General features: G+C 33.5%; 3 protein-coding genes across 7 annotated transcripts; all 3 read left to right on the forward strand.

Moving 5' to 3' along the window:
• Positions 1-497: 497 nt before the first annotated feature.
• Positions 498-2,253, forward strand: LOC144562175 (agamous-like MADS-box protein AGL29). The gene is made up of 2 exons (XM_078311347.1): positions 498-669; positions 1,508-2,253. The coding sequence occupies exons 1-2, from the start codon at positions 514-516 to the stop codon at positions 2,186-2,188; spliced, it is 837 nt and encodes a 278-aa protein (XP_078167473.1). The 5' UTR covers positions 498-513; the 3' UTR covers positions 2,189-2,253.
• Positions 2,254-9,479: 7,226 nt separating this feature from the next.
• Positions 9,480-17,904, forward strand: LOC144562178 (uncharacterized). Of its 5 annotated transcripts, XR_013513998.1 has the most exons (5): positions 10,206-12,786; positions 12,864-13,890; positions 14,912-14,975; positions 16,240-16,828; positions 17,468-17,903. XR_013513998.1 is itself a non-coding variant. In XM_078311350.1 (2 exons), exons 1-2 carry the CDS (start codon positions 10,586-10,588, stop codon positions 13,812-13,814), a joined length of 1,020 nt encoding a protein of 339 aa, XP_078167476.1. In that variant the 5' UTR covers positions 10,207-10,585; the 3' UTR covers positions 13,815-14,065. The 5 variants fall into 5 exon arrangements, 1 of the variants encoding a protein (XP_078167476.1); XR_013513999.1 differs by lacking the exon at positions 10,206-12,786 and having other exon boundaries at positions 12,812-14,353; positions 17,468-17,904; XR_013513997.1 differs by lacking the exons at positions 14,912-14,975; positions 16,240-16,828; positions 17,468-17,903 and adding an exon at positions 9,480-9,685 and having other exon boundaries at positions 10,533-12,786; positions 12,864-14,065.
• A 4,780-nt stretch (positions 17,905-22,684) lies between these two features.
• LOC144561937 (uncharacterized) lies at positions 22,685-25,708 on the forward strand. Its single transcript, XM_078311043.1, has 3 exons — positions 22,685-23,301; positions 23,426-23,552; positions 25,253-25,708. The coding sequence occupies exons 1-3, from the start codon at positions 22,685-22,687 to the stop codon at positions 25,706-25,708; spliced, it is 1,200 nt and encodes a 399-aa protein (XP_078167169.1).
• Positions 25,709-27,110: the final 1,402 nt, after the last annotated feature.

The raw sequence follows: 27,110 nt of genomic DNA on the forward strand, positions 1-27,110 counted from the left end.
AAAAAAAAAAAAGTAAGTTAAAGAAAATTAAGTAAAAATTTCCTCCATAAATAATCTCTCTCTTGTATTTAAAAACTATGTAATTTTGTGTTTAACCGTGGCAACTATTTTCCCCTGCACTACACATGCTATATACACTTTCAATCCATCTTTGAAATTAAACCATGTGCTAGGTACATTTCTATTCTAAAAATTTCATCATTAATTGATCTAATATTTTTTTTTTACCGTTGCAAATTTTGTCACTGGTCCGGGACTCCTTGGACCGTGTTTCCCAATCAAGTAAATTAAGATTCCACATATTTAATTTATTATATATATATATATATATATTACGAGAGAGAGAGTGTACCGACGTACGGACAAATAAAGGAAACCGTATCTCTCTTTCTATATAAATACATGTGTGGCTTATTCACCTCTTCCATAATAATTCCATTAGCCATTTAATTACGGATTAATTTCTCTGTGTCAAAGTAAAATTAACAAGCAGAGCGAGAGAGGCAAATTAAGATGGAAGAGAAGGCAATGGCAAGAGAAGCGAAGTTAGCAATGGCGAGTAGTAGCGGTGTGATGAAGCGAGGAGCGACATCCAACGGTCAGAAGAGGCACAGCATGGGTCGTCAGAAGATCCCCATCAGACGAATCCAGAATGAAGAAGCTCGTCAGGTTTTGATTTTTGATTTTTGATTTTTTTTCTATCTTTGATAATTTCTTTTGCATTCGTTAATTGTTTATCATGAATTCTTGTTCAATTAAGTCTTCGTTTTTCTTTTGCTGTGCAACTTCTTCTATATTCTTCTACTTTTTTTTAAGGAAAATGTATATATTTTTGATCTTTTGTAAGAAACCTGATGCGACGAACTTGTTTTATTTTTTGTTTATGATTAAAGCATATAGAGTTTGATCCGCTTGATGTCAGAGGTTTTTTTTTTTGTGAAATCAATGTTTCTGTAGTTTGACATTAATGTACTCCCATATCATAGATCGTAATATACTTTTGTAATTGTTTTGTTTTATTACGGATATGGCGCATTTTAATGTATAGTCATAATTCAAAGATTTAGTTCGGATTTAATCTTGCTCGGTTCCTGAATTAGTAATTTTATTGCAAAAGTGTTTTCGAAATCAAACACAATTATACTTTCCATGTTTGTTTTATTTCATTTCCTTATTTTATTATCTCAATTTTGCAAAAATATTTACGCGGTACTTCGTATATTTCATTAAAAGATAAAACCGGAATTTTATTGTTGGTCAAGAAATTTGTTTCCATTAATTATATTCTGAGATTTGTTTTTTTCCAGATATTTAGATGCTTTGATATCTCATCTCTTGTCAGGTTAAGAGAAACAGAGATTTCACTAAAACTTGTTCATTCATTTGTGTTTTAAAGCACCAAACAAAACAAAACCCTAGCGCACAAAATTTGAAGAAAGCTATTTTTTTTGAATTAATTTCAATTTACGCACAAATAATTGAAAGTACTATTTTTCCGATTTCTCAGGTGTGCTTTTCAAAGAGACGTGCCGGCTTATTCAAGAAGGCACACGAGCTATCGGTTCTCTGCGGGGCCCACTTGGCAGTGATAGTATTCTCTCCAGCCAAGAAACCCTTCTCCTTCGGCCACCCGTCTGTGCACCATGTCATAGACCGTTACCTCGCCTCTGATCCATCCTCCTCTGTCACCCCTCACATGCCCATGCAAACTCATCACCACATGGCGCCATCTCACGACGCTACCTCAGAGCTGAACCGGGAGCTGGGAGACCTGACAGCCCAGTTAGAGGCCAGCCGCAAGCGCAAGGAGATGCTTGAATCCATGCTGGCATCAAAGAAAGGCAGCATATGGAGTGCTGACGTGTCCGAGCTGGGGTTGGCTGAGTTAGAGACGGTGAAGGACGGGTTAGAGCGGGTGTGGGCTGAGCTGGAGGTGAACAAAGAGAGGCTAATGCTGGAGGCTGGTATGTTCTCTAACGGTTACGGGTACCGATCAGATGGTTTCGGGTATGGGTTCGACAATTGTGGTTACGGGTTGGTTGATCAGAAGTTTAATCTTAATCCCATGATGCTAACAGCCGCTCCGATAAACATGGCCATGCCGCCTGAAGCGCTGCTTCCTTCTATGGCCATGCCGGATCTGTCGACGTCATACCCTGACCTTGGTTTATTTTTCTTACCTCAGTGAGGTTTAAAGATGTTAATTATTATAGTTTTTTTGAATGAAAACAGATGTTATTATAGTTATTATTAGGTCTATCTATTAGATTTCAACAAACATGTAGTGATAATCTAGTTATGGTCTAATGTAATTGATTATATATTTGGTTGTTTTGAATATCTAATCAAAATTAATAGGAGATGATTTTGAATCCGAACTCCAGCATGGAATTTTGAGATTTGTAGAAGTGCACATGAAATTTTCCAAAAAAAAAAAAAAATGTACTATACTAATCTAAAAAAGAAAACAAAAAAATGAATATCAATTAATTGTTCATTCATCTCCACGTTATTTTAATTGTGCGATTCGATCAAATGTACTATATGACAAGCAAGCCTGCTGAGCTGAACAATCTATCTAGGTCACGTTTTGCATTGGAAACCAATTCAATAATAGTTTAGTAATTAACATGTCTGCATGCATGCAACAGAGTATGAATCTGCCTTTTTATTTGTTGGATAGAGATCAGATGATTTAAGATATTATAAAAATCTTTCTGATGCCTTTTGTGTTAATTAATATATGTCTGAAGTAAATGTCACAAATAGTAAAAAGTAAAAAAGGGAACCTATCTTTCTGACTCTTGTACTATTGATTGGAAATCCAATATTTAAATAAATATATTAATTAGAGAGTAACTAAAATGAATCAGAAAGTAAAATAAAAGAAAATTATTACATATCTTAAAATACCGAAATGTATAGAAAATGAAAAGGCATAACCTTATTGGGGAAAAAAAAGTTGCATGATACTTTTTTGATGAAATTGTCAAATTGCTATGTGAAAATAGAATAATTACTTATTTTAAACATAGAACTAAGAATTTATATTCTTTTTTCTTGCCCTTCTATGTAAATATTTTTTCAGACTCGTTTTGAAATCAGCTTAAGCGTGCACAGTCCTTTTTTAAAATTTAATAATACAAGAAAAAATCTTAAGAAAATAAATTTTGATTGATTTTTTTCTTCGAAAAATAGATAGAACCACACCAAATAAGGGATATACATTCTCCAATATGAACTCAGACTCAGTATGCGGACGGATCGGAACTCAGACCCAGTATGCAGACGGATCCGAACTCAGACCCAGTATGAGGACGAATTCGTCCGCATATTGAGTCTGAGTTCGGATCCGTCCGCATACTGGGTCTGAGTTTGGATTGGAGATCCATCCGTACACTTAGTCTGAGTTCGTGGTGGAATCTGAATTTGAAATAAACGGGTGGTATTCATTTAATTATGATTTTTTAGGGTGGTAGGAAAAACAATTTCGGGAGATGCTATCACGTTTCGTAGATGGATATATAGTATTTCTTTCCTAAAGAGAGCATAATACAAAATCGAAAACACATTCTTAAATAGAAGGAAAATCAATCTTGCACAAACCAACCAAATATATTACAAAAGGAAGTAATAAATGGGATCTAACAATTGATTCACCACAAAAGGAAATGATTTTATAGAAATAATTTACAATGCAAAAGCAAAATACACAAGAGAATTTAATCAATTTGTCCTTATAATTTTTGAAATAAACGGGTGGTATTCATTTAATTATGCTATCACGTTTGCTTATGGCATGGGTATTATATCTAATCAGCTGCATCAGGGGAGGAAACAACTCTGCAAAGACTCAACTCTCCGAAGTCCCAAAATTGCAATGCGAGAAAGGGGAGGCAGTTGGCCGAGGAGAGAACTATCCAAAGGCTCTAGTTAAATCTCTCAAGTCTGGAGTTGCAAATTTACAATCGCCGAAAGGGGAGAAGAGGAGACAAAACGGCCAGGGAAAGAACTCTGTATAAACTCCTAAATTTTACCAGCGGAAATTACAAGGGGCTATAGAGAAAAAGGTAATTGTGATGTGACGGATGTCACTCCGTTTAGGGAATCGGACATCGTGCTGCAATGGACATTGGACCAAATTCTGTCCAATAAAAGATCATTGTCGTCCATCTTACAATATGATTCGCGCTAGAAACTTTATCTTTCGTGCGGATCAAGTGCACAAGCATGTTAATGAGGATCGGACGACTAAAACTTGGCACTGGACCAAATTTGGTCTTATACCCATTGGATCGGTCCCTGCTCGTTTAGGTACGGATTTTACCAAGTGAGATGAAGCGTTTAACCCAGATTCAGTTGGCTGAGAGGGGAATCGCTGTACCAGCATCACTGACAGTGGGACCATATCTGGTGATGCAGTGATGGGGTCTACTACTTAGTTCTTCGATGAGCCCCACATGTCAGTGATATCGGTCTTATTGGGCTTCTGTATTCTGTGTAACAGAGAGTCCGAATTTTTTATTAATAGAAAATAAATTATTAAAATATCGAGATTCAATACCGTTTGCATTTTTTTTTTAAAACTAAGAAGAACGGGGTAATACAACCCGTCCCTGCGTACGGACCAACTGAACCCGTCCGGTTAACAAACAATTAACCAAACTAACCAACTAAACTAAAACCAAACTAACCGAAAAAAAAAAAAAAAAACTTGGACGGGGAAGTCCAACCCGTCCCACATAATTCAATAACGACAAAAACGCACCGCGCGAAAAAAGAAAAAAAAAAAAAAAAAAAAAAAAAAGCTGGACGGGTTTGTCAAGCCCGTCCGAGAAATCGCAAAAAAAAAAAAAAAAAAAAATCGGGACGGGGTTGTCAAGCCCGTCCGAGAAAATTCTGGAAGTTACATTATATTATTATATTATATTATATTATATTATATTATATTATATTATATTATTATATTATATTATATTATATTATATTATATTATATTATATTATATTATATTATTATATTATATTATATTATTATATTATATTATTATATTATATTATGATTTTATATATATTATATTATTATATTAATATACTTATATATATATATTATATTATGAATAGAACTAGTTTAGTTGTGTTTAAGTTCACCAAAGTGTTTGGTGAGCTTAACTCCAAAACTTATTAAATCGGTTTCAAATTACGAATCCAAACCGTTAGAACCTGCCTATCTTGCGAGTGATGCATCTACATGTGAAAATTTTAAACGTTCGAATTAATTTAGTATAAAGTCAAGCGGTAAAAAAACGTTCAAAAAATAAATGCACTAAAATTAATCTTTACCGTTAGTGCATTTATTTTTTGAACGTTTTTTTACCGCTTGATTTTATACTAAATTAATTCGAACGTTTAAAATTTTCACATGTAGATGCATCACTCGCAAGATAGGCAGGTTCTAACGGTTTGGATTCGTAATTTGAAACCGATTTAATAAGTTTTGGAGTTAAGCTCACCAAACACTTTGGTGAACTTAAACACAACTAAACTAGTTCTATTCATAATATAATATATATAGGCTGTGGCTAATTTGCTGCCGGCAGCATTTCTGCCGGTGGTGCTGCCACTGTTTTTTCTATTTTTTGATGTTCAAACGACAAATCTAAACCGTTAGATGTTTAATCTATATTATAATCTACTTGGAGACCAAATTTTACATTTTTTGGAATTTTTTTACTATATATTAAGCTGGTTTGAAAACCGCTGATTTCAATGCTGCAGAAATTTACTGAAATCAGCGGTTTTCAAACCAGCTTAATATATAGTAAAAAAATTCCAAAAAATGTAAAATTTGGTCTCCAAGTAGATTATAATATAGATTAAACATCTAACGGTTTGGATTTGTTGTTTGGACATCACACGGCTAAATATAGCCCCGGCAGCACCTCTGCCGAAATGCTGCCAGCAGCAATTTAGACAGACCCAATATATATATATAAGTATATTAATATAATAATATAATATATATAAAATCATAATATAATATAATATAATATAATATAATATAATAATATAATATAATATAATATAATATAATAATATAATATAATATAATATAATATAATATAATATAATATAATATAATATAATATAATATAATATAATATAATAATATAATATAACGTAACTTTGCAGAATTTTCTCGGACGGGCTTGACAACCCCGTCCCGATTTTTTTTTTTTTTTTTTTTTTTGCGATTTCTCGGACGGGCTTGACAAACCCGTCCAGGTTCTTTTCTTTCTTTTTTTTTTCTTTTTTCGCGCGGTGCGTTTTTGTCGTTATTGAATTATGTGGGATGGGTTGGACTTCCCCGTCCAGGTTTTTTTTTTTTTTTTTCGGTTAGTTTGGTTTTAGTTTAGTTGGTTAGGTTGGTTAATTGTTTGTTAACCGGACGGGTTCAGTTGGTCCGTCCGCAGGGACGGGTTGTATTACCCCGTTCTTCTTAGTTTTAAAAAAAAAATGCAAACGGTATTGAATCTCGATATTTTAATAATTTATTTTCTATTAATAAAAAATTCGGAACAGAGAGTCCGCATTGCAGTTGTACCCAACCCCTGTCGTAAGTTACGACTCGTAACTCAATATGAGTTAATCAACCCGAGGCCGAATCCTCTGCCGTACGCTCGTACTGCAGCCCCATTTTATCCGATCTGGACCGTTCATCTTCTAGCCGCGACAAAATCATCACTGTCGAGTGTCGAGTATGGATCAACGGCTTACGGTCCGAAATCTCATTATAGCATGTCCCATTATATCTGGATACTTCGGGTTCGACGGTCAGTTTGCAAAATCGTGCTCTTTCAGAGGCGAGCAGTCCGATAGATAGCGGCAGAGAAGGGAAATTTGTTACATCCTCGTCAGTCACGTCACGTTACGTCAGGTCACATGTGTTGATTATGTGACGTGATGTGTGTGTTGAATGATGTGACTATATTCAAACAAAAATTATACGTTACATCACGTTACGGTATTAAATATGGAGTATTCAATTTTTTTCTAGTTAATTTTCACGCATAAAATATTTAGATTTCTCTTTTAGTGTAGATTCAGTAATACTGGTACTCATATAATGTAGATTTTTATTTTCTCTAATTTAATCTAATAAATATTTATAATTTGATTTTTTTTAAGTAATGTTAGATGTACATAACATTTTCTCATAAAAAAATGCAACATTATGTATTTATTATAATTTTCAATTTTTTTGATGTATTCTTCGTAATTTTCAATAATTTAAATTAAAATATAGAAAAAAGTTAACGTGACTAATTTACGTTACGTGTAGTCACATCACGTATGATCACGGTGTGATTACACGTGACATGTTTATCTGCCACTATTTTGATCGTCACTTCACGTGATGAAATCACAACATATTTGTCATATCATGTCACGCCGTGTCATGTATTTTATTCTCTATATATCGAGCATTAATTTGTTTGATTCATCTTAAAATTCGTACATATTTAATTCATACGATTTTAGATTTATTCACGTGAATTCTAATGGTATAGATTAAACCGAAATTAATTCGACTTTTATGGCACCGCTGAGAAAGATATTCTTTCCAATCGACAATCGAAATGGTTCCATTTAAATCATACACATACACGGAGAAAAGAATTATATAATATTATTTTAAATAAGAAGAATTCAAATATTTTTATTTTATTTTTTAATTTTATAATAACAAAATTGATAATTTATATATCAAAATAAAATCGCTAAAAATGATCTATATTATTTTTAGAGTCTATTTGATTCATTCTAAAATTAACATCATGCTCTTTCGGAGTGGAAGCGATCCGATAGATACCGATCGGTGTTTGTTCAAATCATCTTAAAATTTGTACAAAATTTATTGAGTAGAACTAGGGTGCTCTTAAGCTCACCAAAGTGTTTGGTGAGCTTGACTCTAAAACCCATCAAATCAATTTCTAATGACGAATCCGAACCGTTGAAACCCGCCTACCTTACGTGTGATGTGTCTACATGTGAAATTTTTAAACATTCGAATTAATTTAGCATAAAGTCAAGCGGTCAAAAAACGTTCAAAAAATGAATGCACTAAAATTAATTTATTAACCTTCTAATTTTGACCAATTGACTTTATACTAAACTAATTCGAATGTTTAAAAATTTCACATGTAGACGCATCACACGTAAAGTAGGCGGGTTCTAACGGTTCGGATTCGTCATTTGAAATTGATTTGATGGGTTTTAGAGTCAAGCTCACCAAACACTTTGGTGAGCTTAAGAGCACCCTAGTTCTACTCAAATTTATTCACGTAATTTTAAAGTTATCCGCATAAATCTCAGTGTAAATTCGAATGAGTTTAGCCGATATTGAACTGAATTTAAAATCCGATATCCATCGCACTGCTAAGAAATGGTGCTCTTTTCTATCGACAATTCCTTTTAAACCATACACACACAAAAAATTATATCATACAATTTTAAATAAAAAGAATTCAAATAATTTTATTTTATTTTTAAATTTTATAATTGTGTTCTTTCCGAGTGAGAGCGGTTTGGCAAATACCGGTCAGAGTCTGTCCAATCTATTTTAATATTTGAGCATAATTGATTCACACCATTTTAAATTAGTTTGATCTAACCGAACATTAGATCAAATTTAATTCGATATCCGTCTCACTGGTGAGAAAAGAATTTTTTTTTTCCGGTTTTCAATCTAGATAGTTCCATTTAAATCATACACAGAGAAAAGAATTATATAATATTATTTTAAATAAGAAGGATTCAAATATTTTTTATTTTATGTTTAAATTTTATAATAACAAAAAATTTAAAACTTACATGTCAATGTCAAAATAGAATTGCTAAATGCTATCTATATTATTTTTTACTAGTATTATGCCCGTGCGTTGCAACGGGACATACTATAAGAGAAAAAAAATTATGAGAAAAATATTCAATAAAATTAATAGTTATTCAAAAATTGAGGGACATGATCTTTGAATAGAATTATATGATTATGCATTTTTAATTACTTTGAATCATGATCTCTTATAATAATTTGATGATATGATGATTCTGTATTTTAAGTACCAATAATTTGAAATAATAGCTTTCTAAATTTAAATTAATTTGTACAAAATAGAATACCTGATGCAGCTGATTAGATATAATACCCATGCCATAAGCAAACGTGATAGCATAATTAACATGCTTGTGCACTTGATCCGCACGAAAGATAAAGTTTCTAGCGCGAATCATATTGTAAGATGGACGACAATGATCTTTTATTGGACAGAATTTGGTCCAATGTCCATTGCAGCACGATGTCCGATTCCCTAAACGGAGTGACATCCGTCACATCACAATTACCTTTTTCTCTATAGCCCCTTGTAATTTCCGCTGGTAAAATTTAGGAGTTTATACAGAGTTCTTTCCCTGGCCGTTTTGTCTCCTCTTCTCCCCTTTCGGCGATTGTAAATTTGCAACTCCAGACTTCAGAAATTTAACTAGAGCCTTTGGATAGTTCTCTCGTCGGCCAACTGCCTCCCCTTTCTCGCATTGCAATTTTGGGACTTCGGAGAGTTGAGTCTTTGCAGAGTTGTTTCCTCACCTATTTCCTCCACTTTCGCCGTTTTTTTTTCTCCAGATAGGTGCTTATTTTTTTTTTGGCATATAACATCCCCTCGTTTAGTTTTCTTCGTCTTCTAGGCTGAATTCTTGTGTTTGCGTGTGCGCGTTTCTTAAATTTTTTCGTTATTGAGAAATTGAGTATTGCTCCTTTTTTCTCCCTGTTAGAGAGATTGTTATCTCTCTGTATATTTTTATTTGTTGGTGGAATAATGCTGATTTTTGTCTGAAATTTGATTTGGGTTTATGAATGAATTTTAAAGATCATAATTCCTATATACTTCCTGGACAATACGAGGTATGTTTTAAATTGTACGAATGTGTGGTGACCTCCGATTGAAGAAAATCCCAATTTGTGGAATATTAGGGTTAATAGGTTGTCTGAAGATGATGTAGCGGAAAGGATTTTAACTCTTTATCTTATATTTTGTAGGAAAACAAATATTTTTCTTATTCTTTCTCTATTTTTTCACCCATGTCTTGAAAATGGTTTCTCTCGTTTTTAGCTGATAGTGATGGATTTTGGAATTGAGTGGCGTGGTTCCTTGCTTGGTTGATGGATTTTTTAAATAAATCTTGTTTGAGATAAGTGTTGCCAATTTTGAATTTTGGAAATGTGGGCACATACCAAATTACCATTTCACAAACTATTGGTTCTGAGATATTAAAATTATGCAAGCTTTAATCAGCTTGATTTATGGGAAAAAAATCTAGTAGTAATAGGTTGCAAGGTAAATCCAAAGCAGTTGTGGTCTTGAAACAGATTCCTTCTGTATGTTTTTTCTAATAAAATTGTTCTAATGATATGCTTTATTCTGTTGTAAGTACATCTTCATCACTTACCAAATTAATTCTTATTTCAATACACAGTTATCTGACGGGTGCTTCGAGTCCTCCAAAACGGAATACCATACTTTCTTCAAATGGAGTGTAACAAAGATGAGGCTCAAAGAGCCAAGGAAATTGCTGAGAGAAAGTTTTTCCAGAAGGACCTAAATGGCGCAAAGAAGTTTGCTCAGAAGGCTCAAACACTGTACCCTCAACTGGATGGTGTATCACAGTTTCTCATTGCTTTAGAGGTGCATCTCATGGCTGAATTGAGGGTTTCTGGTGAGAAAGACTGGTACGCGATAATGTCCCTTAGCCCCTCTGCTGATGAATCAACTGTGAGAAAGCACTACAGGCAGCTCGTGCTGCAACTACACCCAGACAAAAACCACTCCCCTGGTGCTGAAGGCGCCTTTAAGCTAGTCCAAGAGGCATTTGGTGTACTGAAGGACAAGCACAAAAAACATATTTTTGATCAGAAGAGGAGAACTCATACTGCAAATGGGCATAACACGGGTAGTGTTGGTTGCAGTGCACAAGGTACCACCCAAACGGCTGCTCGACCAGTGCCACCGCAGCCGAAACGGAGCACTGCTAGCTGGTGGGGTATGAAAGGCGCCCAACAACCAGCTGCACGGCCAGTGCCACAGAATACTGCACGGATGGGACCACGGCCATCCAAACCATGCACCGCTGAGCATCACATGCCTAGTGCCACACAAAGGTTTAAACAGCCAGCACCACAGCCTTCGGAGGCAAGTACCTTCTGGACCCGGTGCACCAGCTGCAATATGTGGTTTGAGCATTCATTGATTTTTCAGAACCGCTTACTGCTTTGCCGAAGCTGTGCAACATCATATTATGCAGCTGATACTGGACAGCAGCCTGTAATTAGATACAATTTTGCGTTGATGGAAGATTGGAAGAGGGATAACTCGGGTTTCGCAGAAAAGTTTAATGGTAGCACCACCTCTAACCAAGGTTCCTCGGAGAATGTGAGTTCTGGGTTGAAACAGCCCTATAAGAGAATGAGGGGAGATGGAAGGAGCGATATGAATGGAGGTTCTCATGAAAAGACGCAGAGGGTGGGATCAGTTCAGGTATGTTTGTTTTCGGATGATTTTTATTTGATCCAATAGGATAAATAGAAAAGTTCTCCTAGCTCAATTGGCTATTGGTTCATTTTTAATACATCTTAGTTGGTCTACTTCATATTAAATATGACTTTCGACGCTTCAGAGTGGATGTGTTTTAGTTGTTCAGTTTTGGGGCTTTGAATATCTTGTGCGGGTCAGATAGAATTGCTTGAATACAAGCAATTGCCAACATTAGATTCATAAATTGTCTAACATGAAAACATAGGCATAAAGTCATCATATCACACACTCCTACCAGTGGTCTTAAACCTGAAAAGGAAACAAAATAAAATAGGATTGATGTGGGAATCTGACATTTTAATGTAGTTTTCTTAAACACTTGGGCACTGCAAAGGAAATCTGTTCTAACCATAGAAGATCATTTCTCTTATGACGCGTCCGATTCTTTGTCAACTTAAAACCAAAACAATTAGTGAGCATAGTTTTAATTCATTATTAGTCATATTGCCTTAACTCCATCCATTATTATGTTGGACTTTTTCAATGCATGTGTATTTGAGGTGTTCAAAGTAAGATATCTAGAAAGGCTATACAAATGTTGAAAGCTGCAAGAATGAAAAAACATAAATGGAAGGAAACCTCAGTGGTTTGTGTGAACTGCCAATTAGTTACTGTATGGAAGTTGTTTCAATGTAATCTTATTGCAAGATTTCTGTGCACTTTAGACTATGCAATGGAGAAATAGGCAGGATTTGATGCAGTTATCTTTTTCAATTTTCTATTCCTAACAAGTTCTTCAAATTTATGCATGCGATGGTACTAGTTCTTTTCAGGGTTGTTTCGTATAATATTTGATTTTTTTAGTTGAAGCTGAGTCCTGAATTTTCTCTGCTTTTCAATTTCCTTCTTTATTTTGCTTCTGTATCCCTCATTTGGCCCAAAAAACTGCTGTTAGGTCATAAATGCTCTCATTTTTGTTTGAAAGCTCTCTGAAATATTTTTTGATTCGTTTCCGAGATCCTTTTTTGCCGTTCTATCTCTAGTCTAGCCTGTTAAATGGTAGATTGAAGTGACACAGTTGCCTTATGCAAATACTTCAAATAAGTTCTTCTACATCCCTAGGTGAGAGGAAGATAGCTGGAAGCATGCAAATTTTAGAAATTGGATGTTCGCATTCATTGATTGAGAGCTCTATTTTGGTTCATAGACAATTGCTGCGAAACATGCACATTTTAGGAATTGGAAGTCGCATTCGTTGATTGCGAACTAGTTTCAGATCGTAGACAATGCCTAGTGCGAACCTAAATATTAGTATGAAATGCAGAAGTGAGAGGAAGATAGCAGGAAACATGAAAATTATAGAAGTAGAATGTTCGCACTCATTGATTGCGCAACTGGTTTTGGTCTGTGTATAGTGTCTGTGAACCTAACTATGCTGTATTATATATAATGGTTCCCAGGCATTGTTTGCGAACCAAAAAAGGAGTTCACACATAGTTCACATAGTGATTGCAAAATCCTACTACTAGGAAATCCCAATTTTGTACCGTTCGTCTTACCTTTGGTTTCAACTTTTCAAATTAAAATAGGAATGCTATTATTTTGTGGAAGATCAGGTCCAAGTTAAATCTTTGTAGTGAATATCTTTAAATTTTTTACTATTGTTACCTAATGTTTTTTACTCTAATAAAGTTTAGGCTCAAATTGATTTACAAAATATCATGTTGCATGTCAAAGGTCAGATAGCAGCAGATCAGTTTGTGTTCTTGATCCATGTCAAAGATCAGATATTTGCATGGTTGACAAATAAAATAAATTAAGATGAAATTGTGTCTTGTGCTGTTGTCAACTAGTAATCTAAAGCTTTGTTTTTACAAGGAGCTGTTTACCTTTAAACTCCTGGGTTTTGATCATGGGTTGTTACCAAACTTTGTCAGATAAGAACCCTTGCAATTTAGTTCTGTGCATGTACGTGACTGTTAATACTTTGAAAAATTGATATGTTCAAGACTATGAACTTCGCTGCATGTTTCTACAAATACCAGGAATTTTGTACGGATAACCACCATCAAGGAATTACCTTTTGTTTAGAAAAATAACTTAAAAGTTTGGTATTAATTTATTTAGTACTCTTGCAGCACAATTCCAACATTTTAACCTTTATTTTACACTAATTTCTCTTTTCCATTGCTTTTTATCTTGTATAATGCAGGGTCTCCAGAGTTAACAGAGTTTCGTTCTTTATTAATTTTGAAGGAAGGCTGGTTTGTTGTAGCATACTAGAATGGTCTTCTCTTTGTAAGGTTATGAATATGGCTTCATAGAACAAGTAGATTTTTGTCTAGTTTTGGTACTTAAAATGATCTTTATCTGCAATCATAGCTATAATGCAAAGAAAAGCATCCTTCTATCCATTATCAGTTGGATATCTTCATGTGTGGAATTGTGAATCGCATTCTTTTGTGAATATTATTCAGAGGGAAATTGTACTGTCTCATGCATGCAGTAGTAAAAATATGCAACTCTATTGTCATTTTGACGTGTTTTGGCTTTTTTATATCATCATCTTCTTTGCTTCTTTTGTTACTTTTTGTGGGTGTTGTGTTGGGTATACTATTTCCACTTAAGCCTTTGGTCCAACAGTTAGGTTTATCCTTGGTTTTCGCACTTTCAGTGCTGTTCTATGGTTGCAGTTCAATCAGTCAAACATTGTCTACAGATTCAGGGCATGGGATTAGCTTTTAAATTTCACAACAGGCCGAGCAGGTGGTGAGAAAAATTCCTGGCCATACTGCAGCATAGTGCAAAGCCCTGGTTACTTTACACATTATTCTTAAAGCAAATGCAGTTTGAGAGAGTGCGGAGTGCTGGTAATTGCACTTTTACTATCATAATAATCTGAAATATGACTATCTTATGACCTCAGCCCAAACTATAACCTGAGATACAAATTAAAACTGAAATATTACTCAATCTGACCTGAACTTGACTGCTGTTTCCATCTCTTCTCTTATTTGTTTTTCCTTTGATCTGGACTAAATTGGACTGACCAATCAGGATGTACTAATCAATGAAAAGGGATGATCTGCTTATGACCTAATGCAAATATTATTGGTGGATAAAGCTTTGAGGAATACTTTTTCCAGTTATCATTTCCAAAATATAATTTTGCATGTGAATTGTGCTATATGGTGTGAAATTTTTTGTTTTGTCTATCTCAGTGTACTCTTATCTTTCTGCTTTTTTGTATTTTAATATGATGACTGTATTCCGATGGTTGCTGCATTTTTTTTTTTTTTTGGGGGGGGGGGGGGGGGGTGGTAGGCAAACAACCGAGAAGATAGAGATCTGAACCTCTGAAGCACCGCAGCACCAGATATGAAGCAAGGTACGTTATATAATTTATTGTCGATGACTCGCAATGAGATTGTATTTTGCATGTTTCTATATTCTCATAAATTGCCGAGAGGCCCTGGTTGGATTGTTGGGTATAGTGGATCTCTTTTGTATTTTATGGATAATTTCAGGGGGGCTTTGGGAAATTTCTTGTGTTTGTTTTTTTGACTCTATCTATTTTTTACATTCCCAAATTCATATTAAGGAATCAACTATGATGGTATTAATACAGTACCAATCAGCTTTACATTGCTTTGAGAACTATTATGAATTTCAGCACACTGGATCTTAAGTGCTGGTAGGTACTGGATCAGCTGGGATACTGTCCATTACTCAATCTATTTGTTTTTTGTCCTTTCGCCTCTTTCTTTTGGGTTTCCTAAATTGATTTGCAGGTTCGTTCTTAATCAGCTATATTTTAATTACTAGTAGTATTGTACTAAAATTACTAGTAGTACTGTACAGGATCCGTACCACCCAAAACCAGGCTGGCATTTTTTTTTATGGTTATTCATTATTTGACTTCATATATGAGCGTACAAGCCTGTTCTCTGTTTTCTTCTGGTCAGGTCTGGTATTGTTAGATACCCTCTGGTTTGCATCACTTTATTAGTTCTGTAAACTTGCATTTGCTGTGTTTTTAATTTGATTGATCATCAAAATTTAGATTTATTCATCATTTTACTCTTGTGACTTTTTTTGCTTTCCTGATATTATCTTATACCTTTAACATGTTCATTGGCTTTGTTTTTGATCCTAGAGAGTTATCAGCTCCTGTATCTGATCAATTTTAAAAATTTGTTATAAGTGCTAAATTATGTATTTTAAAATTATAAAATCAAGTTCAATGTACAATTACAGGAGCTATCTGCTATGGATACTGAATTTATGTGCAATCCAGGATATAGACTACTATGGGAGCATTTATTAACAATTGATACTGAATTTTTGATACTGACTACTATGGGAGCATTTATTAACAATTGATAGTTTGATACTGAATTTATGTGCAATCCAGGATATAGACTACTATGGGAGCATTTATTAACAATTGATACTGAATTTTTGCAAACCAAAATATATTCTTTTGTGAACATTTGTCCTTGTATTGATTTATTTAACAAGATTGCAATGATTACTTACTAAAAAATTCTTTAGTTAAAGGAGACTCCATTAAACTTGGAAAACAAAAGAAAAAAGGTATCTTAAAGTTTAATTTTTTAAATTAATTAAAATATTATTATTTTAACATACAGGCTTTTCAGGAGGCTACAGATTTTTTTTGAAGCTAATTCTAGGAAACAATTACTATCCATATCTCACCAAAACCTAAGAATCCATGCAAAACAACTTGCCGTACAGAAGTTTCTTGCAGATGACTCAATAGGTGCCAAAGGCCCAATCCTACATGGGATGTCGCAATTTTGTGCAGCAGTAGATGTGCGACTCAAGGTCGAAACTAGGGTTTAGGCCATAAAATTGGTAGTGGTCACTTTGCTGGTAGATGTGTTGGATCTGATACGTCCTGCTAAGGGGCCCATTTTGCTGGTCCCGATCCTAGTCCTGCTGAGGCACAGCCACCAGAGCCATGTCTGAACTCGTTGCTATGATTGCAAATATTACTTTTTAGGTCGGTATCTCGTGCTTTGTTTCTGAAAACGTAAAACTTTTTTTTTTCCCTTTGCAACTGAGATCAGATGCCGGAATTTGAAGACACACAAGTGGTGTTATTACTCCAGCTTTACCAGGTTGAGAGGCCAGAATTAGGCCTGGAGTGTTAGTAAGAGGGCGAAAGGTGAATTGGTGATGGTTCAGACACGGAGGAAACCTTTGCTAGTAGTTCAGGTATGGTTGTTTTAGAATGATGTTACTTCATTATAGGAAAAGATGAATATTATATCTGACTTCAAGAATTTAGTTTCTAGCCCAAGAGAATGGAGACGTTTGATTCACATCTTAGTTACTTTAATACCATTAAAACTCTATTCGTTGGTAAATATTCTTACTTCGTTGCTTGTTATTGTTCTTGAGGGCAAAGTTCCCTTTATATTCATAGAAATTTAAGCACCAGTTTCTTGATCTCCTTTTATCTCTGGTTTATGTCAAAAACCTGATATATAGCATGATGAGCAGACTTATGCAATGTCTTATCAGGTGGCCTTGTTTCTTCTGTTCTGAGATAATTTGTATCATGGAAATGACCAAACTCAGAAAAGAGATGAGTTTTTACTAAATATCTCGGTGGTATACATTTGTGTAAGCATTTTTAGAAAATGTGTGGTCTTGCTCTCAATTTTGTAGTACCTGTATGGAACATGCACCATCAGTGAAGTACCTTCTCTTTAAGAAAACCGGAGAAGTTTTATTATTAAAAATTGTAGTTAGTAATTTAATAGAACATGTTTGACAATCCATTTGTTTATTTTCTCTATAATTTATCTCTTTTCCTTTTCTCACTCGCTGTCTGTATTATACCTGAGCTAGGAACAGGATAATTTATGGGGAGACTGGGAGGCTGACATCTTTTAGGCCTTCTTAGCCGAGCTAAGCCAATTCAAATCCGTTGCAATACCTGACCTTGTAGAATGAGATATGAGTCATCGGTTTCAATCTGGCACAAATCTCAAAGAGGAACCCCTATATTCCAAATAAATACCGAATTAATGTTGGCCTGGCTGAGTATTTTACATGGTCAAATACCCTAGGGGATACTCATTCGAGCCGAAGTTCCATACTTCCATGAGTATTGGAGTGATCAAGTAGGGTTACTTTCATTTTTTTTCGTCTTAATAAGTAAAGAATGATTTGACTGTTAATTGTAATTTCTGTTCATGAACTTATGTTCTTGTGTTTTAATTTAGAATGTAATATGAACTCGGATTAACATCAAATCCAGTACCTGGGATGTTAAAGTAGCGCTCTGCAATACCATTACGTAATTATTTGTCACAAGACTTGTAGCATTTTTGATATTTTAATAATCATTTGATGATTTATTTTTAGGCATATTATCAATATTACCAAATTTCAGGTTCAAAATTGTAGAAGTTCAATTCTATAATGTATAAAAAAAAAACTAGAATGACGGCCCATTAGCCAACTGGCCGTTTGTATCTGCGGCTTTCTCCTCATTTTACGTCGGAAGAAAAAAGAAATTGAGAAAAACGAGGAAAATGATTTTTTTTTTTAACATGATCGATAATTTGATTGGATTTTTAATTCTGTGACACTAGTGATGTCAAACATTTGTTATGCCTATAAATCTATAATTGAGTTTTTGGTATTTGTTGTATGTTAAACGAATTTATCTATAAACTGAGTTTTCAATTAACTTAATTCATTGATAAATATTGAATATAATGACATATTTAAGATGTGAGCGAGTCTTGAAATTTTTTGTAAAGAAAAATATATGACGCTTATTAAGTTTTTTTTTTTTTTTTAAAATCCAGTCTATTTGAAAAGTAAATCATATTTTAATTTGATGTTTGGATTTTAAGAATTACAAATGTAAAGTGAAGTTAGTACATCTTTTGACATCGAAATCCTCATTTTATATAAATATTGCAAGATCCAGAATTGTATATTGACTATTGAGTCTATGAACAAATCTTTTTCAAATGAGTAAATTCATCTTTTAAATTTACTGTGTGATTCTTTTGTAACTCTTTGCAAGATAGCATTAATTCAAGAACTGAAAATAATAATTTTAAATTGAAACTAAGACTATTTGGGATACAGCTAGTTATTAAATATGAGCTGTCAACCACATCAGATAATTTTTGACTGGAAAAAAAAGGCAACCTCTAGTAGGTGAGTATTGTCTTTTTCCTCCTTTTTTTTTTAACCTTTATCTAACAAACATGATAAACAGGCATGAGAAATGAATCTTATTCTTGGCGCATATATTTGGATAACGATTTATGGGTACCTATCCTGGTGATGCTTATCGTTTCCTTTCAACATTTAAACTAATATATTCATTAGCACAGGACACAGGACACAGGTGATCCTCAAGGATTTCTTGGTATGTAGTGGCGCCTTCTAGTAAACGCTAACAATTTTGGAGCATTAAAGTAGCAGAGTATAACATGTGAAGCAAGCCTTTCAAATTGGTAAAGCATCAAAGAAATTCAAAATTTTAAAATTTATCCGGTGAAAATTAGAAATATCTGACCCAAGATTTTTTTTTTATGTTTAAATATAGTCCCATCTGTCATTTATTATGAAACCCATTTATTTTCAATATAAAATAAACCACCATTTAAGCTCATGATTTTTTTGTCCCACAAGTGACCTAAATAATCTTTTGGTCCCCTTTGAGTAATGCATTAGAAAAGAGAATGAGATTACTGGTGAAACCAGTCTTATCAAATGTTTGTGAAAAGCATTACAAACATACAAAATGCATAGCTGTATCATATCAATGTTTAAATTTATTTTATTTTATATGAAGAGTAATTCTAATCTACATCCAGCTATTATATTCTTCAACATTAATTTCAGAAAAAAATTTAAGTGAACAAAATTAAATTATATATATATTCTTAATCAATAAAGTATGAATATTAAAATATCATTTAGCTTTTCAAATATTTTTCTTATAGATGACCAATAAAATTTCAAATTGATTTGAATTTAATATATTCTCTGTCTAAATAAGGGTGATCACATATATATATATATTTTTTAGTTTGAACAAAATTTTAATATATTGGATGAATGTAGCATAAACATTTGTATGTATCGTAAAATTATCTTATTGAAAAATAAAAAAATAAAAAAAATCATGAACTAGAACTCTTAATTTGTTCATAAGAAATTAAACAGGAAAATTATTTTGCTTAAGAATTCGAAAATTGAAACGAATAAATAATAAAGAATACTCATGAACTAATAGCGAATTTTACAAACTCTCATCGGCATATAAATTTTGTGGTTAATTAGGATTAGGATATATATATCGTCAAGAAAAGCCACATTCTATGATTATTGTACGAGGTGGGATTTAATGTTAAAGGTGGTGTTGTTAAATCGGTATCATTGATATTAAATTCATTCTTTTTTTTTTTTTTGAAGTTGTAAATAGCTAAACTAATTGATTGGATATAATTAATGATATATCGTACATACAAAAATTTAAATTATATCGACTTTATTAATTTGTTATGCATTTAAGAGAGAACAAAATTAAAAAAAAAAATTTGGCTGATTTAACTCCTGTTTTTATGGCTATCCAAATGAGGTCAAAATCCCATAAATTTTTTACGCATGTAATTAAAGTAATGTAGAACATATAAAATGATTTAATTAAATTAATATGTTAATTTATACACGAAGAAAAAATTTAGTGCCGTTTGACACCAATGACTATTTAATATTAGACCCCTCTCTTATATTACCATACATAAATCATATCAAAGGTTGGTACAGTCGTCACTAAAGATCAATTAGCAAATAGTACTCAAGAAAAAAAAAGAAAATTCAGAATCCCAACGGTAGAAAGCTTCTGGGACACCGGATTTATCACTATAATTAAAAAGTTAGCAAAGGCTTGCTCTAATCTCTTACAAGTTAATGCAAATACAGTTTAACCTAACAGCTGTGCACGTTATCTGTGCGTTGCATGAAGCTAAAACAATGTTGTCAATATCTTTATCCTGCTATCTTCTGACTAAAAAGATTCCAAAATCAACCAGCTTCTTATCAACACCAAGCACTCTGGTAATGAAGTGTAACAGTTTTACATGTTTCTGTTCCTTTTATAGAAAAAAAAATAGACATAAATCGGCAGCCTTGATCTTTTCCATTTTTATTTATTCTTCCATTAATGTAAGCTCAAGAAAGACATTCCTATTTATATCATCAACATGAAAAATATACTATGCAGTACTTGCATTATTAATTAGACACACACTTACACTTACAGATATACTCATGAACTATGTATTTATAGTACTTTGCAAAATATTGACGGTTGGGGCTTTAACTTCAATTTTTTTAGTTTAAATTTGAACAATTGGTTCAAACACCTCAATGAGATTTGATATCGAAATATTGTAAAAGAATCAAAATTTATATTTTTAAGTTTATTTTTTTTATACAAAGAAAATCAATATACTATTGGTGGTCAATAATTGTTGGCCATGGATGAAACTTTTCCTATCCAAAAAATAATTAAGAAAAACTAAATAAATATAAAACTTGTTTTACTATAAGAATTTGATAGAAACAAAACACATTGATTTTTAAAAAATTTCAGACTGTCTAATAATATGTTTTTGTTACTATTGAAGACAATAGTAAAATCTAAACAAATTTGAAAGGGGGAATTTCATGTATACCCCTCAAAAACTTCAAAATTTGTTTTCTGGAGAATGACTGATGGAGCAAGCCAAAAAGAAAAGACTTCTCACATTGTAAACATTCTGGTAATTTTGTAGCTGGTACGATGTAAAACAACAGCAAATGTTCCACTTCAATCATAAGCTCAAATATTTCAGAATTTATGCAGGGTCCTGCGTTTGTATCATCGTGAAATACTGAAATGTCAATCTTGTACACCTTGCCTATGTGCCAGTTTAAACATGGGTCCTTGGAATTCAATGTCCGTGGGAACATAGATGACTCGGTAGAGGCGATCTCCACCAAGCTTTCTGAACCCTAAATATTCATACAGGCAATGCATCAATGACCCCACCAAGCATGTATCAAAAGCCACAAGGCCAATAATCAAGTGCTACTCCCACGTAGGTTGTATCAGTTTTATTTTACAGATGGCGATGATTCACTATACATAGATTTTTCCAGAAATTACTAAGAGGCTCATCAAGTATTAACAGTGTTACCGTTAATCTTCCGACTGCACAAATAAATTTGGTTGGCATAGGGTGTATAAATTATTTGAAAATGATCCAAAGCTGTCAGCAACTTCTCTGTTATTTCCATTGCAAGTATAGCAAATGAATTTCATATCAACTTTGTAATTAGCTTCTATAGCAACTTGGAATTGCTTTTTTCATGACTATCCTGAACAAAATTACCTTGCAAAAAAAAAAAAAAAAAAAAAAAAAAATAGACCACTCTGAGTCAAAATGTTGGCCAATCAATTATTTAAACTTTTGTTACGTGGTAACACGTCAAGTACAAGCTGGATCATGCTGTTTAATTTTGTTTACTGCCTTCAATTTCAGCAGTAGTAAACTTTATTGTTTGATTGTTGTTAATCGTACGGTCAAAGCACACTCTCTTTGCTAGAATGACTAATTCTGAATAGTTCACTGGAATTAATTGATTGCCTTTTATGACAGGTTTAAATTGCAAGTACAAATAATGAGTATTTACTATTAATCACACTCCGGCCATGCCAGCTCTAGTACTGGCATTGTGTGAAGTTGCAAACCCTGATTTATTGTACTCATTATTTCGGGTAACAATCTAAACCTTAGTTTCCTATTATGACCCTGATTTTTTTGAATATTTTTATTTATAAAGATAAGAACATGTAATGTGAAGGGCATAAATAATGTGTTGTAACCGTGTTGGTCAAATATTTTATTTATAATTTACCTTTTAACTCATCATTACATAAAGGCCACTTTACCAAATTGAAAGGCCGTCCCTCTCCTCCTCGTCTTCCTCACTGTCGTCCTCCTTCTCCTGCTCAACCCCAAATTACTAACAGCTGTCAGCAACTTAAAAATGAACTTCTTCCTCCCTCAAAATAACTATACTAGCCAAGAAGCAACATGCAACTTGGCTTCCATTGATGGTTTTGGCACAACTCCGTTTGAGGATGTTTCCTTTCAAAATTCCACCAGCTATGATTTGGAATTATTTCCAAATCAGAATGAAACTTATTTACCTGATGTTGATGCAAGTGGTAGTTCTGATTTCCAAAGTACGTGGTTTAGTCATGCAGGAGGAGATAATTCCTCCCATGCCTATGTCCATCCTAACTTAATGGAGGTAAATACACAACTTGCTTCAGTGGACCATCATGAATTTTTTCCTAATTTTTCATATGGAGGAATTAATATGGATCAAGTTCCAGCTCAAAACGGCAACGTGCTTCCAACAACCAACTTTTCCGGGTATTATGGTTCCAAGGATTCAGCCAGTAATGCATGTCCGACGTGGAACACTTTGGACGGATTCACCGACAACGCAATGTTGCACTTTTCGGGACACACCTTTCCAAATGACGACAATATTCAGCTTGGCGAGCAGACATCCGCTGAATTGAATAATAATTCTGGCAACCACACACAATATTTACCTGCATACACAAGAATACATTGGACTCCAGAAGAAGATGAGTGAGTGCTTTTGATTCACACAATTTCTATATTTCTGAGATATATAGAACATATTTTGATGCCCACGTGTTTAAGGAACTTTACAAGAATGTCGATTATATTCTGCTATTTTATTTTTCCACAGATTGTTGAAAGAGCTTGTGAACCAACATGGAGAAGGAAAATGGGCATTGCTGGCAAAGCATTTCCCAACAAGGAACGGAAAACAATTGAGAGAAAGATGGAAGAACCATTGCAGACCCTACATTAAGGTACATATATCCAATTTTGTTCCTAGGTACCATGTTATTTTCTTTCTAATTATTTTCAATTGTTAGAGGTACTGGATATATTGTATAATCATTAAAGGAGCTTATAATAAAGATATATAGATCATCAGTATGTTCTCAAGTTTGTGCAACTGATCTATATCCACAAATTATTACATAAATAAATAATAGGAAATTTGGGACTCTCGTGAGTATTAGGATTAGAAGTTTACTCAATGCTTAATGTTTATATAAATGTTAAATTCAATGTAAGTTAATAACCTACATTACAGATACAGTGATTAATTTGTGAACAGATCAACTTCTTGAAAAGAAAAACATAGTCATAAAATATCACGCAAGAGTATAGAACAAATTATGTGGATCATTAAGGATAGTTTTCAAAATCAAGAATAGTTGGATTTGGTTTTAGTTATGACTAATCAACAATAAACTTTTATTAAAAAGTTTAAATTAATTAACAAGTGCTTAAAACTCCTCTGTATAATTGGAATCTTTGCTATTCTAAGAAGAGAAATTAGAATCTATGATGTCTGAACTCTCATGTATATATATTTGTTCTCTTCAAAATAAAAAATTAGCAATTATTTGTCTTATGTTATATAAATAAGAAGCAGTGCATGGAATTTTCACTGGTTGTTACATTTGTGAGATTTTGAGCCTTGTATTAAAAAAAATGTGATTGGACAATCTTTATTATAATTAGCAGTAAATTTAAACAGGTTAGAATGACATCAACATGGGTCTATCCTACTGGGGTGAACTTAAAAAGTGGCATGAACTTATCTGAGAGTACTTCTTATCATATAACGTTATATATGATAGTACTTCCTATAAGTTAGTCCAGTGTTCACTTTAACAACTATACATTTTAAACACACTATGACATTGTGTATTGCACCTATCAAAGGAATAAAATATCAAGAATTGCCTATAGCAGAGTTAATCGGAGCTGCTTTTCTGATAAACCATAGTGCACCCAGCTATAACAAAGCCAGAATAAGGTACTAGACATTTACCTGGCAGCATTTGCCAAGATCACTTACAAAAAAGAAAAAGAAAACCCCTTCTGGTTCAAGAAAAAATGAAATATAGATATGATCTTTTGTTTTTCACTATGATGGCTCATTATACGCCAACCTAATAAAAATATTATTTTCTATTTAAGTAACAATAGAGATGATGATTATAAGTATATATCTTTCATTGTGCATCCTTCCGAATATATTTGTAGATAGCTGATAGCTCCCTTGCTGATTAACTTATCTTTCCTAATACTGTGTCTTTCTCAATGAACAAAATCAAAGTTATACCTTTTAGTTAATTCTAAATTAAAAAAATAGCATTGAAGATAAAAAAAAAAACAATATTTTCATAACATTGGATTTCTATTAACGACGTCCAAGGTATTTATCAAAAACACCAGCATCTTATGGACCAGAAATAGTTGCTGTTTTGTAATGTGACATATGTTAGCACAGAATCAGTCAGAATGGTGCTAATCTTTAAGAAGTAAATAATTCAATCTTGCAAGAAATAAAGACTATCCTAACTAGTACCCTATGGACTCAATTGAATAATGAATAATCATTATCGTATAAATATCTAATTAATTTACATATACCAGCTGTTGACTAACTACACTTATTTTCTTTCTTTCTTTTGCCTCGTTGACATCTAAGGACGACAAATGGACGGAAGAGGAAGATGTGATGCTTATAAGAGCACACACACAATTTGGGAATCAATGGGCAAAGATAGCACAAGTTCTGCCGGGTAGAACTGAAAATGGGGTCAAGAACCATTGGAATACAAACAAGCGGAAAAACTTTGCAAAGAGCTTCATAAAAAACCGGCATTCGAAATCAATAGGCGTGTTGCAGCAGTACATTGGCAGCCTGCTTCAGGATGATATAGCAACCACCTCAACCGCAAATGAAGCAAACCCAGAAATGCCAAGCCACAGTATGGGAAATTTAAACCTGGTAAATCTTCATTCATTTCCTAATTATTACAGCACAGCTGGGGTCAATGATGCAGCGCAATTCAATGGTTTTGATGTTTCAGGCTCCGGTGCTTTGCCAGAACTTTTGCCAGATCCCAATTATGCAATTTTTTATGATGCAAATAGTGTGTAACGAGACTAGCTAATTGCAATGTCAATGGATTGTTGTATAATATAGAATTAAGGCATATTGTTGTGAGTTGTGACTTAAATTTTCTTTTCCTTTGTTATGTGGTTGGAGGAACATGAAAATTCTAATGTCATGACTTTAATGTGTGCTTTAATATTTTAGTTAGCTTGCTTGATAATATAAATTTGTCATGTAGAAGTGATTTATTTGGGATATTTTTTCTATTGTGAGAGGTAAGAAAGAATAGGTTGAAAGAGGAGAGATATAGAGGAAGGGCGCTAATATATGTTAAGAGTTAAGACTGTGTTTCAATAAATAAAAGGAAGGAGATCGAGGGGATCGAGGGAAGCGAGAGCATGACAACACTTGACCGACACTGGGTACTTGCTCCATAATCGAACATTTTGAGAGGGAGAGGAGATGGGCGGCATTAATAGACACAGTTAGGTAATATTAATTAACAGGCATCTATAAACTAATTAGCGATTTTGTTCACCTCTGATTCATTCCGTCACACAACTGTTTGCGAAGCACAATCTAAAGAAACAGTGAGTAATAGTTTATTGTCCTGTGCCCCTATTATTCAAAGAGCTTTTGGAATCGTCGGACCACTTTTGTGTTTGATGGGTTCTCTCACCGTCAGATCTGTTTTAGAATTAGTGTGTACGGATTTTAAAGCAGACGCGAAATACTGGTGCAAATCCTAAAGCAGATCTGACGGTGAAGAGAACCCATCGAACACAAAAGTGGTTCGATGGGCGTCGAACGCCCCCTCTCCTTTGGAATCATGATATATATATAAAGGTGGTATCTCTTCAAAGAATATATTGGCATTTTCCTAACTACGTACCAAGTTCAAACCAGAACAAAGAATTTATTGTTCGACAAAATTAATTAGGACTGCTATTAGTGGATCGGATATAATCCAACTGTTTTCCGGATTTGAATCCAATTTTTTTTTTTTTTTTTGGAAGTTTAACTGGATTGTGGATATTGAAGAGATGAGTTATATATGATAAACTCTCTTTTACAATAGGAAGGAGTACAAGAGAATAGGTTACAAGGCTTTGAGTTTTTTACAGAGAAAATGTAACGTCCCCTGGGCTACAGTCCTCCGAAAATCTCCGCGTATACAAACCTTTCCTTTTTAGCTTAGTTCCGATGCGCTTTTAACCGCCGGTAACGGAAGAAGTACTTTTTCGGCCACATGCTTTCAAATGCCATAACCGGCAACGACGCGCTTTCAATTGCCATAATTTCAAGTACAATATGTATGTTCACAGGATAATATGTGTATGTTCACAGGATAATATGTGTATGTTCACAGGATAATATTTGTATGTTAATAGGATAATATGTGTATGTTCACAGGATAATATGTGTATGTTCACAGAAGGTGGTCCCC

Source organism: Carex rostrata, chromosome 11, assembly GCF_964058835.1.
Source record: "Carex rostrata chromosome 11, lpCarRost1.2, whole genome shotgun sequence".
NCBI lineage: Eukaryota > Viridiplantae > Streptophyta > Magnoliopsida > Poales > Cyperaceae > Carex > Carex rostrata.